General features: G+C 23.5%; 1 protein-coding gene across 8 annotated transcripts in view; it reads right to left on the bottom strand.

The window, feature by feature from the left end:
- LOC127283781 (diacylglycerol kinase eta) overlaps nt 1-12,367 on the bottom strand; it is a 179,970-nt gene that overhangs the window by 7,164 nt on the left and 160,439 nt on the right. For 7 of the 8 annotated variants that reach the window (XM_051308870.1, XM_051308867.1, XM_051308866.1 and 4 more), the window contains 13 exons: nt 11,395-11,717; nt 10,992-11,309; nt 10,050-10,144; nt 9,736-9,949; nt 9,215-9,594; nt 7,275-7,898; nt 6,798-7,025; nt 5,514-5,616; nt 4,127-4,396; nt 3,724-4,018; nt 3,224-3,538; nt 2,996-3,091; nt 2,194-2,325 (listed from right to left, as the gene is read on the bottom strand). In XM_051308870.1, coding sequence (XP_051164827.1) covers nt 2,194-2,325; nt 2,996-3,091; nt 3,224-3,538; nt 3,724-4,018; nt 4,127-4,396; nt 5,514-5,616; nt 6,798-7,025; nt 7,275-7,898; nt 9,215-9,594; nt 9,736-9,949; nt 10,050-10,144; nt 10,992-11,309; nt 11,395-11,717 — 3,393 coding nt within the window. The remainder of the gene's footprint in view (nt 1-2,193; nt 2,326-2,995; nt 3,092-3,223; nt 3,539-3,723; nt 4,019-4,126; nt 4,397-5,513; nt 5,617-6,797; nt 7,026-7,274; nt 7,899-9,214; nt 9,595-9,735; nt 9,950-10,049; nt 10,145-10,991; nt 11,310-11,394; nt 11,718-12,367) is intronic. The other variant, XM_051308868.1, reaches the window with a different exon arrangement.

Raw genomic sequence — 12,367 nt, forward strand, 5'->3', positions numbered from 1 at the left:
GGTGGTTTAAAAAGAAAAATTCTTGAAAAAAATTTCTGTGAAACATTCTTACTATGGAATTAATAAATTTTATTTAATTTCTAATAACAAATTGTTAATAATAATAAAATATTTAATCAATTAATAAAATTAATTTTTGAAAATAAAAAATGAACTTTTTATACTGTTCTTGTAATGTAAATCGACTAAAATGACTTTTTTTTCTTTCAAAAGTCGATCCGAGGCCTACAAATTAAAAAAAAAGTACGACAATTATTTTTTGAAGCAAAAGTTTGAATTGAAAATTTCAAAAATTATAATTTTAGTAGTATTTTTAGAAATTTGATATTTTTTCAGTACTTTTCGTAAAATTCCCTGATTTTTCCCTGATTTCCCTGATCCGTGTCAAACCTGATAACGTTTATGATCAACGAATGAAAAAAAATGTTGTTCATTCAAAAAATAATAATGTATTTTTTGCCTATAAATTTTTTCTTTAAACCCATTCAGGATCAAATTTTTTATTAAAAAATCAGGATTTTTGATTTTTTAAACAAGTTTTTCAACGAAACTAATTAAAATTTTTTTGTCTCAAAATTAGAGTTTGAAATTAAAAATTTATTAAAATAAATTGGAAAAAATTTGTCCAATATTCAGTTTTAACAATCAAGGAACTTATGCATGAGATAACAAAAAAATGTCCTCAAAGGCTTAAAAATTGTGCGATTGAGAAACGTTATAAAATTTTTTTTTTTTTGGACCAAAATTTATAATAATTTTCACAGAAATATATTTTTCTCTTCTAAATCGTTGATCATAATTGTGAATTTCGCCGACGTAATTTAAAAATGCTTTTATAAACCAGATAATAAAACAATAATATGAATTAATTTTGATATTTATATATATATGTATAGGTATAATTTGAAAGAACAAAAATAGAATTTTTTAAAACATTTGATTCTATTTTTATTACAAATATTGTTTTCCCATTCCTTCAATTTGAGAATTATTTAAATAGTCTATTTTCTTATTTAAAAAAAAACAGTGTGAATTATTATTTGATAGAATTCTGAAAACGTCTAATTTCCATTTTTTGCAACAAACAATCGATAAAAAGATTTCGTGCCAATTCAAACAAATGAAGATTCGATAAATTGAAAATTTTGGCATTTAAAAATACGAATCATTTAAAATTCTGTTGAATGAGAATTCTGCTAAATTAGAATTTTTTAAATAAAAATTTTGGCAAAGAGAAATTTGGTAAAATAAAAATTCTGTCAAATAAAAAATTCGACATTTAAAAATGGTGTTTAGTAAAAATTCGTTTCAAAAGAAATTTTGTCAAATTCTTTATCGAAAAATGAAAATTCGTCTAAAAAATAACTATAGGTATCTAATAAAATTCTTTAAAATAAAAATTTTATTTATGGGAAATTCACCCGTTTTTTAAATCTTAAAATTCAAGATGATACTTTCAAAATGTCGACTAAAATTTTTTTTTTTTGACTAAAAATAATCTTTCAGAAAATAAATCAAAACATTTACTCCGAGGTTCATTGTTGTTTCAAAAATATAATTAAAACTTATTAAAATTAATTTATATTATTATTGTCTAAATACATAAAAACAATTTTTAGTTTCAGTTTATATTTTACGGTATATTGAATCTCCCTTAAAATTATTAATTCTGGTTACACGTAATTATATATATAATATATATATATATATATATTGGTAATAATTAAATAATAAATAATAATTTTATACATATGTGGTGGTTGAAAAAAAATCAACTTTTTTGCCTATTTGGAATTTTCAACTTGAACTTCCATGCAAAATATGGAAATAACACCGACTGTTAAATTATTTACATAACGAACAAAAAAAAGGGGGGGGAGCAAGTATAGTAATATTTAAAAGCAGGAATTTAATATTTTTTCTTAATTCACACACCTTAAGTTTCTTTATTATTTTTTTTATGAAGAAACGCAATTCTGAAATGTCGATAATTATGTTAAAAACAAAATTCGTCTATGTAGAAAAAAAAAATTGAAACTGACATAAATAAAATGAAATATTGAAAAAATACAAAGTTTAAAAAAAAAATTTATACGCAATAAATTTGAGGATAAAGGAGAATAAACAATAGAATGTTTGATATTGTAAAAAAATTGAAATATTAATTAATAATAAATAATTAAAATTCTTTACCTGATCTTCAGGTGGTAAATGTTGTAGATACACGAGACAAGTGCCACCTTCGTCAAATATACATTTTCGCAATTCTTGCTCCATTGTTGCCAGGGAAAGGGATAATTTGTTTTCAAGATCTTCTCGTAATTTCTATAAAGTGCAAAAAAAAATATTAGAAAAACAATAATTAAGTTCTTATTACTATAATAACTAATTTATTAACTTATTTAATTGATAATTTTAATAAATTTAAAGTTGCCATAAGAAAAAAATTTTCAATTTTCCTGAAATTAGAAAAATTTTCCCTGTCAAAAAAATTTAATTAAATTTCAATAGAAATCGAATAATTCGACATTTAAATTTAATCAAATTGAAATTCGAATAATTTAAATAAATTACATTTTTTTTCATTGTATTGACGGTTGATTAGAGTTAGAATTAATTTAAATTTAAATCGATTACAATTTTTAATCAATAAATGCTTCAACTAATTGAAAATTTGGATTTATTGACATTTGAACCAAATAATTTTTAAATTAATGAAAATGTTTAATAAATTCAAGCTCGGATCAATATTATTGAATCAGTTTTTTAGAAAAGATGAAAATTTGTAATTTTGTGTTCTCTAAATTATAAAAAAATTCAGAAATTTAAAAAAAAAAAAATTCTTAAACTAATAAATTATTTTTCAACATTCCGTCAATGTTTTGAAGCGCAAAAAAATTAAAACACTTTTCAAAAATTTCAAAGTTCGCTGAACACCCTGAAATTAATAAAAAAAAGTAGAGTTAAATAAAAAATAATATAAATAGATTCTTACTAAATTGTGCGCTTTGTCTCTTAATAATTCACAGGATTCTTCGTACAATTGTCTGGCAGTGGAAACCAAGTCAGTGACAACGGGTCGTAAATTCGTCTATAGAAAAAAAAAGAAGAAAATAATTGACCTTTTTTTTAAAATAATTTCCTTTTTATTTAATAATTTAATTTTTTTGTATTTTTAATTTCTGTTTTTTTATTTTCATTAAAAAAAAAAAGAATAACTAACCCCTTGTAAAATTTTTCCATCAGGATGAACTTTTTCAAGTGCAACTGCAGTTCTCGCTGCAATTTGATAAAGATCTGGTTCAAGACTTGGATGTGAAATAATAAGTAACTTCACCCATTTAACCAAAGTCGTAACAACTTCAATGAAACCAAGTAAAATACTCATTTCCTCATCAGTAAGTAACAATTGTTTTCCATCTATTTGTAAATGAGTTCGTGACTGTGAAGTAGTACTGCTTAATGTTGACGATGATTGCGAGACTGCTGAGACTTTTTGTTGTTTCTCCTCCCATGCTCGAAGTGATGTTTCAAGTGCCTGTATAAACAATTTTTTATTGTTTGTTACAATTTTTAATTTTTACAATTCAAATTTCATTAAAAAATTTTTTGATTCTTCTAATATTTTCAAAAATTATTGTGATTAAAAATAAGAATCTAACGAAACAAATAAAATAACAAAAAAAAAAAATTAATAAAATAGAAAAGAATAAATATAGTTACCCGATTTCTAAAAAGCATTTGCATTCGATTTTTATGAATAATTCTTATTATTCCCGGAGGTTGAATCCACGCCTCTCCATCAACTTGTATTGGAACGCCCTCATCTCCAAGTATATTTATTTGTACACTATGACACTGTGCAATTCGATGATGTTGCAAATTAATTAATCTAGATGCAGCCATTTGAACGGAACCGAATACAGCAACAACTTCCAAAATTCGATCATCAAATGAGGGCGCTAAGAAAATGTCACCTTCTTTCGTACCACCCCAAAAATTTGTACCACCCATAAAGCTACAAAGAAATAAATATTAATAATCAACGAATTTAAAATAAAATTTAAAATAAAAAAATTTCAATTAGAAAATTGTACAAAAAAAAATGTTTTTTTTTTTGTCTTACCTTGGAATGTTTAAAACGACAATTCCTTGTAATGAAGGCAAAGGTATTCTTTGACCATCACATTCTAATTGAACTCTTTGATCTAAATTTTTATATGTCTTTTGTAGCCATTGCTTAGAACCTAAAACTCCGTACCACATATAATTTTTTGCACGTGATCTACATTTTTCTGGATGTTCCTCTCGTTTATGATGAAAATCAAGACTTATTTTCGCGTCAATTCCAATGCCAAAATAATTATTCATAACACATCGTTCGAAATAACCTTCCCTATTTATAATAAACAAAATAATAATTGAGTTATTTTAATATATTGTATTATATATGGGGCATTCTATTTTAAAATTATACCCCTAGTAAACAATTGACAATATAAGACATTTTTTAAATAATTATTTCTCCCATTTAATTAAATCAAATTACTTTTGCAATGAGTGGTTTCGAAATAGAAATTTCTAAACTTTATTAATGTAAAAAAATTTTTTTAAAAAAACGTTTAATTAGCATAAAAAATTTAGTTTGAAGGTTAAACTTATAAATATCTCAAAACACGTTGTCTCCGATTTTGACAAAATCCATGTCAAAAGAAAGCTTAAATATTCTATTTTTTATTTCCGTAAAGTTTATAATGGACATTTTCGAGGATTTCGAGAAATTAATTAAAATTCTCAGACGTTTCAAAGGTTAAAAAGGGTTGAAATTTGCATGAATAGAGAATCTCTGTTCAAATACAGCGGCATTTGTTTTTACGAAATTTTTAAATAAATAAATTTTAAAACTTCAATTTTAATCTTAATAATTTTTTTAAATTTGAAAAATTTTTAATTGCAAATAGCTAAAGATCAATATATTTATTGTTTACAATATTTTTTTTCTCTAATGTCAAGTGATGTAATAATGTAAGGTTAATGGAAATTAAATTTAAAAAACAAAATCCGCTCTTAAAGAAATGGTTCTCCATTCATACAAATTTCAATCCTTTTTAACCTCCGAAACGTCTGAGAATTTTAATTAATTTCTGGAAATTCTCGAAAATGTCCATTATAAACTTTACGGAAATAAAAAATAGAATATTTAAGCTTTCTTTTGACATAGATTTTGTCAAAATCGGAGACAACGTGTTTTTGAGATATTTACAAGTTTAACCTTCAAACTAAATTTTTTATACTATTTAAATGTTTTTTTGAAAATTTTTTTTACAATTGTAAAGTATAGAAATTTCTCTTTCGAATCCACTCATTGCAAAAGTAATTTGATTTAATTAAATGGGAGAAATAATTATTTAAAAAATGTCTTATATTGTCAATTGTTTACTAGGGGTATAATTTTAAAATAGAATGCCCCATATATATATATTTATATACGAAAAATATAAATTAATTCATACATGAGAGTTTCATCTGGATCCATTAATGGTGAAACAGCTGCGCAAAGAGCATCTGCATTTGCAAGTAAAGCTTGACTTATTAAACCAGCACCTCCGCTGACATCTATAAAATTGAAAAAAAAAGATTAATAAAACAATTATTAAAGTTATATAATAAAACAAATTTAATTTAAAACATTTAAACTACAGAATTTAATCAATATAAATAATATAATTAATTCTGTAGAATAAAAATCAAAATTTTTTTAAATTTTATACCTAAAATTTAAATTTTAAAAATGCATGACTGGTATTTTTAAATTTATTTGAATTGGAAATAGTATAATAATAATAATAATAATAATAATTTATTTCATTGCATGTCCTCTTTAAGGACCTTTACAATTTTCTTCTTAATACATAAAAAGCCAACTTATACATATATGAATATCTTTATCTATCTATTTCTTACTTATAATTCCTCTCCTCTTAACTTTTTTTCCACATTTTTTACAAAAATACAAAATTCTTCTAAAATTTTCCCGAATTTGAAGTATAGTAAAAAATTGATATCTTAAATTATGATTTCTTTGAAGAAAAATTATGACTTTTGAAGATTTTTTTTTAAATCTTCAAATCATCTTCATGATTTATTATTTTTTTCAAAATTTGAAAATTAAAAAAAAATTTAATTCACACCATTTGTTAATTATCAATAAAATTTAATTATTTAAAAAATTAAATATTAAAATATTGATTGTTTTTAAAAAACATAATTTCTCTAAATTAAATTATTAATTATTTCCTCGTTAATTTTAATATTTTTCGGTGCGGTTTTTTTAAAAATTATCTTGCAATTAAATTATTTTTTAATTTCAAAAATATTTTTCATTTTTTTTTCTAAATTTTAATATTGAATTCAAATAATGAATTATTTTTCAAAAAAGTGAAAAAAATTATGGTATGGATAATAATTTTGATATAAAAACAGCAAAATCATCAAAAAAAAATTATTTTTTTTCTATGCACGAAACTCACTGAAAAATGGAGAATTTGAATTATAAATTGCAGTTTAATAAATATTGTAATCAAAGATTACAAATTGTGTAAAAATAATTTAAATAAAATTTTTTAGAATATACAAATAATTGAATTAACAAAATATTGCACTTAAAAAACTTTTTAATTATAAAACAATTTAATTGAAAAAAAATTAAATTATAAAATTATTGATTTTGTAAATAATAATTTAATGAATTAATAGTAGTATTTGAATTGAATATTTCAAATTTTCATTATACTTACTTGGCCACATTGGCAATCGGACAAGAGGATTAATAATTGGCAGTTTTTTAACTTCTTCCGTTTTATCGACTGATTTTGCTCTTTCGTGTCGAAGGCTTAAACTCGATCCTCCAAGTCTTGCAGCCGATGCTGCCAACGATACAACTTCGTTTGGTTTTAATAAACTACCGCTGCTTATTCGCCTCGTTGCTTGCGGTGAACATCCATATTCTGGTAATTCGACGTTTACTTAAAAAAAAAAGAGGATAGTAATATTTCAAGTAAATTCCCCAAAAAAAGTTTTTAACAAAACATAAAAGCTAAGTGGTTAAAAATAAAAAACGAATTGTTTCAAGAAAAAACAAGAAATATCTTAAGAATGAAACTGAAACTGCAGAATGAAAATGGTTTTAAAGAAAAATTTTAAAATGAAATTTTTCCTAATAAGAAACAAAAAAAAAGAAACTAAATAACATAACATAGCTATAAAATACTTACATTTTTCCATACTCTCACCACTCAATCGTCTCAATTTGGAATTTAATTTATTTTCTTTCTCATGACGACTGCCAATTGATGCCGATGGACTTGGTGGATCGACAATAACACTTATTGTCGGTGGAAATATTTGTTGTGATTCATTTGTCACATTTTGATCAGATGAAACAGTAAAACAACAAACGGGACTTAATAAATTTGTTATTTTCTCACCACTCTGTGAATGTTTATCATTTTTTTCATTTTCATTGCTATTTATTTTTAATATATTCGATGGAAATTCAAGATTTTTCCCGCCAAATAACATTTCCTGATCAATTTTAATATTTCTCGATGGTTTTTTAAATGATCTTCTTGCAATATCACTGCCCTCAGCAAATTGAGCGAGACTACAATATTTTTTCGCTGGTTTTTCAACATTCTCCGATTCTAAACATTCACGTACAGAATCATATTTTTCGCCCATTATTGTACTTATTAAATCTTGTCCCAATGAACTTAAATCATCAATCATACTTTCCGATTGTGTCTCGTATATTTCGGAATTTTCCGCCGAGTCAATGTGTCCAATTTCCGGACTGTCGGACTGTTTTGTCGAATCGAGAATATCGCTGTCTATATGACCTGAAAATAGTTAGAGAAATTATCCAAAAAAGAGAAAATGAGAAAATATTAAATTTCAGGCATCACAATAACTTTTCACATCAAAAAAGGTGAAAAGGAGAATTTTTTTTTCTTAAAAATGGGGACAAAAAAAAAATATAACAAATAAGAAATTAATATGTATTTAAAGTTATAATAACAATATATTCTAAAATATAATTTCTTACAGTTCTGAACTCTTTGCTAGAAAGTAAATTTGATTATAATAAAATTTTTGAACTTTTATTCTTTATATTATAATAGGCAGTAGATTCTATGAAATTACAATTCGTTTAAAAAATAATTATTTAATGTAGAAATTTTTAATAATAATAATTATGTTGTAGGTATAATAATTTGATTTAATAAAAATTAGAAGAAATAAACTTTTTATAACAATAATTTTTAATAATTTTATATTTGAGAATTTGTGTCTGTATTAGAATAAATGACGTTTAAAAAAAAAAGTTGGGATTTTTTTTTTTTAATTTAATAATTAGTTAATAAATATTTTACTTTAAATAACTAATGTTATTAAACATTAAATTTATTGTATTAATTCCTTAATAAAAATAATTCTATAAGAATATAATCAAGAAAATTTATTTGGAATTTTAATTATGTAGGACAAATTTCAAAAAAAATTCTTCAAGTTCCAGTTTTAAAATTTATTGAAGTCTAATTTAAGCATTTTATTCCAATTTAAAATTTTGGCATACTTTTTAGTTTTAATTTTAAAAAAAAACTTGGTTGGATAATAATTAAATTTTACAGATTTTTAAATTAAATTTTTTTTTAAATAATTGAATTGCAGAAAATTTGAAATAAATTTTCTGCAAATTTAAACTGCTGTAGTTTTTTTTTTTTAATTTTCTTACAATTCAATTTTAAAGTTTTTGTTTGAAACTTTTTTAAATAATTGAATTTTTAAAGAAATATTAAAATTATTAAAAATAATTGAATTTTTGAATAGTGAAATATTTGAAAATAGTTGAATTTTAAGTGATTTTGATTAAAAATTTTTGGTACTTTATTTGGTGATTTTTCTTTTAATTTTGATAATTATTGAATTTCATAAAATTTTTAATTGAAAAATAGCTCTTATAAACATTATTCGGAATATTAATAAAAAAAAATTCTACATTTTTTATAAAAAAAAAAATATATGGGAAAAAGGGGACAAATCATCAAAATAGGTGGAAAAAAGTGACAAAACCGAAAAAAAAAGTTAGAAAAATAATTATAACTGTGATGTCTGAAATTTAGAAAAAAATTTGAAATCAATTAATAATCGTTACCAATTTCACTTTCGCTATTTTTCACATTGAGACTTTTTGAATCCATAGTATCAGAAACTGTGCTGTCGAGACTAATAATACTGTTACTACAACTTCCCTTTATTGGATCAATTTTAACATCACTTTGCATTCGATGCATATTTTCAAGTGATGCATTTTTAGAAAATGCAGTTTCCGAATCAGGTGAAATCATTGCATCCTGAATTGTGGTATCATCAGTTGGTGAACTTGTATCTAATGTCGTTGGTGTTACTGTCACTTGAATATCAGATTGGGTTTCAATTTGAAATTCATCTCCATTTGTCATTATTTCATTTTGTATTTTTTTTAATTCTGTTAATAATGCTTTCTCCACCATTGGTGCTTCAAAACTGAAAGCTCTGAAATTAAATTATGTAAAATAAAAAAAAAAAAATGTAAAGGGTCAACTCAACTATATTTCACGTAAAAATTGTTGCGGCCTATTTTTAGAAAAATCTTGTAATTTTTTTATTCTATTAAATAAAAAATTTGTTTCTTACACTTGAGGCATGTTGGAACTATTTCTTCTGCTGTCAGCAAAACCATCTGGTGCCGGTAATGTCAACATTTCATCGGCTTGAGAATCTCTTCTCAAATCGGGCATTGGACTAAGAGACGCAACATTTGGAGTTGGACTGGAACACAAGGAAGAATCTGTACTACTTATAGAATGTAATGTTGCCACAAGAGGAAGATCCAAATTTGCCTTTTTATCTGAAATAAAAATCAGGAAATTCATAAATATTCTTTGAAATTATTTCGGAATTTTTTTTCCGAATTTCTTTTCTAAATTAATTATAAAATAAATTTTTACCATAACTCATTAAATTTCTCTTCATTGATTGTTCTTCACTAGAAAGTTCTGTAAGTTCTGCAAAACTTCGAATTGCTCTTTTCAAACTGTCGGCCCTTTAAAAAGATAATTAAAAAAAAAAATAATTGAAAACTAATTAAATTGTTAATTTAATTAATTAGTATTTTTTATTTATCAGGATTGACACAAAAATATTACTTTGCTTTTCCCTGACGTTTTCCTGATTTTCCAGTTAAAATTAAAATTCTTTCCCTGACCCTAATGAAAATATTTCAAGAAGTTTTCAATAACAGGCATCGGATTGCACAACTTTTTCGACTTTTTTTTTATTTTTTAAAATTGAATTATTAAAAAAAATATATTAACTTGAATTGTTTTCGAAATCAATTATTTTCAATAATTTCAAAAATTCAAACAAATATTTCGAAATCTACATGATTTAAAACAGTTTTCAATTAAAAATTCACTAAAATTCAATTTTTGTCTAAAGTTTTTGAAAAAATTTCACCAATTCAAAATGTAAGTTTCAATTAATAATCTCTTGAAATTTAATTATTATTTCAAAAAATTTTACCTCAAACTCTTCTTTCGAAATGCAATTATTTCTAAAATTTTTATCTAAAGTTCTTTGTTGAATAATTTAATTTTAATAAATTTAATGAAATTCTTTGAAAATTTAATTATTTAAAATATTTTCCAAAATTCTGAATTCGAATAATGTGCATAAATTAGACTGGAAAAATTTTCTTTTTTTTTTTTAATGTAACTTAAAATTATTTTTGAAAATTTGTTTTTAAAACTTTATTGAAATCTTGAAAATTTGTCTCTGTGATTTAAAAAGAAAAAATTGATGTTTTTCCAGTACTTTTTATAAAATTCCCTGACTTTTCACTGATTCATAGCAACTCTGTTTATTTATTTTATTAATTAGTTTCCAAATACCTGGATAATAAAGCATCCTTATCCATAAAATCTTTTCTTTTACGAACTCTTTTTAAATTAGTAATATCCTTCTCGGGTTTTTCTAAAACACCCTTTTCTTGATGATCTAATGATGGAATGTTTTCAGCTCTAAAATTACTAAACTCTCTATCGTCTTCAATATCCTGATAGTCATTATCATCGATATGTAAGATTTTAATCAATGAATTCAATTTTTGTTGAACAATATCACATTTTTCGGCAAGTTGTTGATCACCAGAATTAAAACTTATATCAATAACTCGTGCCGTAAAATCTTTTACTGTCTCGCATAAAATTCTAAAAATATAAAGAAAATATTAAAAAAATTGTTTACTTTTCATCTATAGAAAGAATTTCTTTTTTTTTTCATTTAAAAACTCACTTGGCATTTGATATAATTAAATTATCTTGATTTGATTGCAAAATATTTGTTATATGCGAAAGAACACTATCCTCATATTCTTGTACTAATGCCGAACTCAAAGGCAAATCAGTTTGATTCATTGATAATTTACGACATGGTAACGATATACTTCTTTCGAATGTCATAACACTCCAGCGATCCAACATTTTTGTACTGGCTTTTTCATATTTTTCTAAAAGTTGTGGCAAATGTGTATCATCATCGCATGACGCACCCCATCCTAAAACTCGCGCCAAATCATTACCAGTTCCCAACGGTAATACTCCAACTTGACATTGTTTCTAAAAAAAAAAAATAATACAGCAAATTTTCACTATTGAAAAATTAAAATAAAATCATCAAGGAAAATTGGATTAAAAAAATATCGTTCTCAAATTATATTAAACATATTACAAATAACATAAAATTGCCAAAAAAAAAGAGCGAACTTCCTTATCAATTAACAATAACAAAAAATGTGTGTCAATCTTTTTCAAAAACAAAAACTGCTTTTTCAAATTCAGGCAGAAAAAAACAAAATAATTCAGAAGACAAAATAAATAGTGCCACATTCTTTGATGACTTACCGCCTAGAAAGAAAGTTAGATAACTTTAGCGCAACTAAAGAGGTGCAAAAGCTCAGTCGATGATTGCACCTGCAATAAAAGAAAAAGAGAGACACGCCATGCTATAGAAAATTCGACAATTTGAAAAACGCAAGAGAAAGAAAGAGAAAGAGAGAGAGAGAAAAAGAAGAAAAATGGTGCAATCAAAATAAAATCAAATTAAAAGGAGCGCATGATTATCCAATAAAAATCATTAATGAGAATTTTTATTTTAAAGAATTTTATTAGAATAAAAATTTTTTTTTAGACGAATTTTCCTTTTTTGAATTAGCATTTAATAGAATTACTATTTATACGAATTTTTATGTAACAGAATTTTAATTTTA

This window comes from Leptopilina boulardi, unplaced genomic scaffold (assembly GCF_019393585.1).
Source record: "Leptopilina boulardi isolate dan_hultmark-lab unplaced genomic scaffold, ZJU_Lbou_2.1 LbouV2_310, whole genome shotgun sequence".
Taxonomy (NCBI): domain Eukaryota; kingdom Metazoa; phylum Arthropoda; class Insecta; order Hymenoptera; family Figitidae; genus Leptopilina; species Leptopilina boulardi.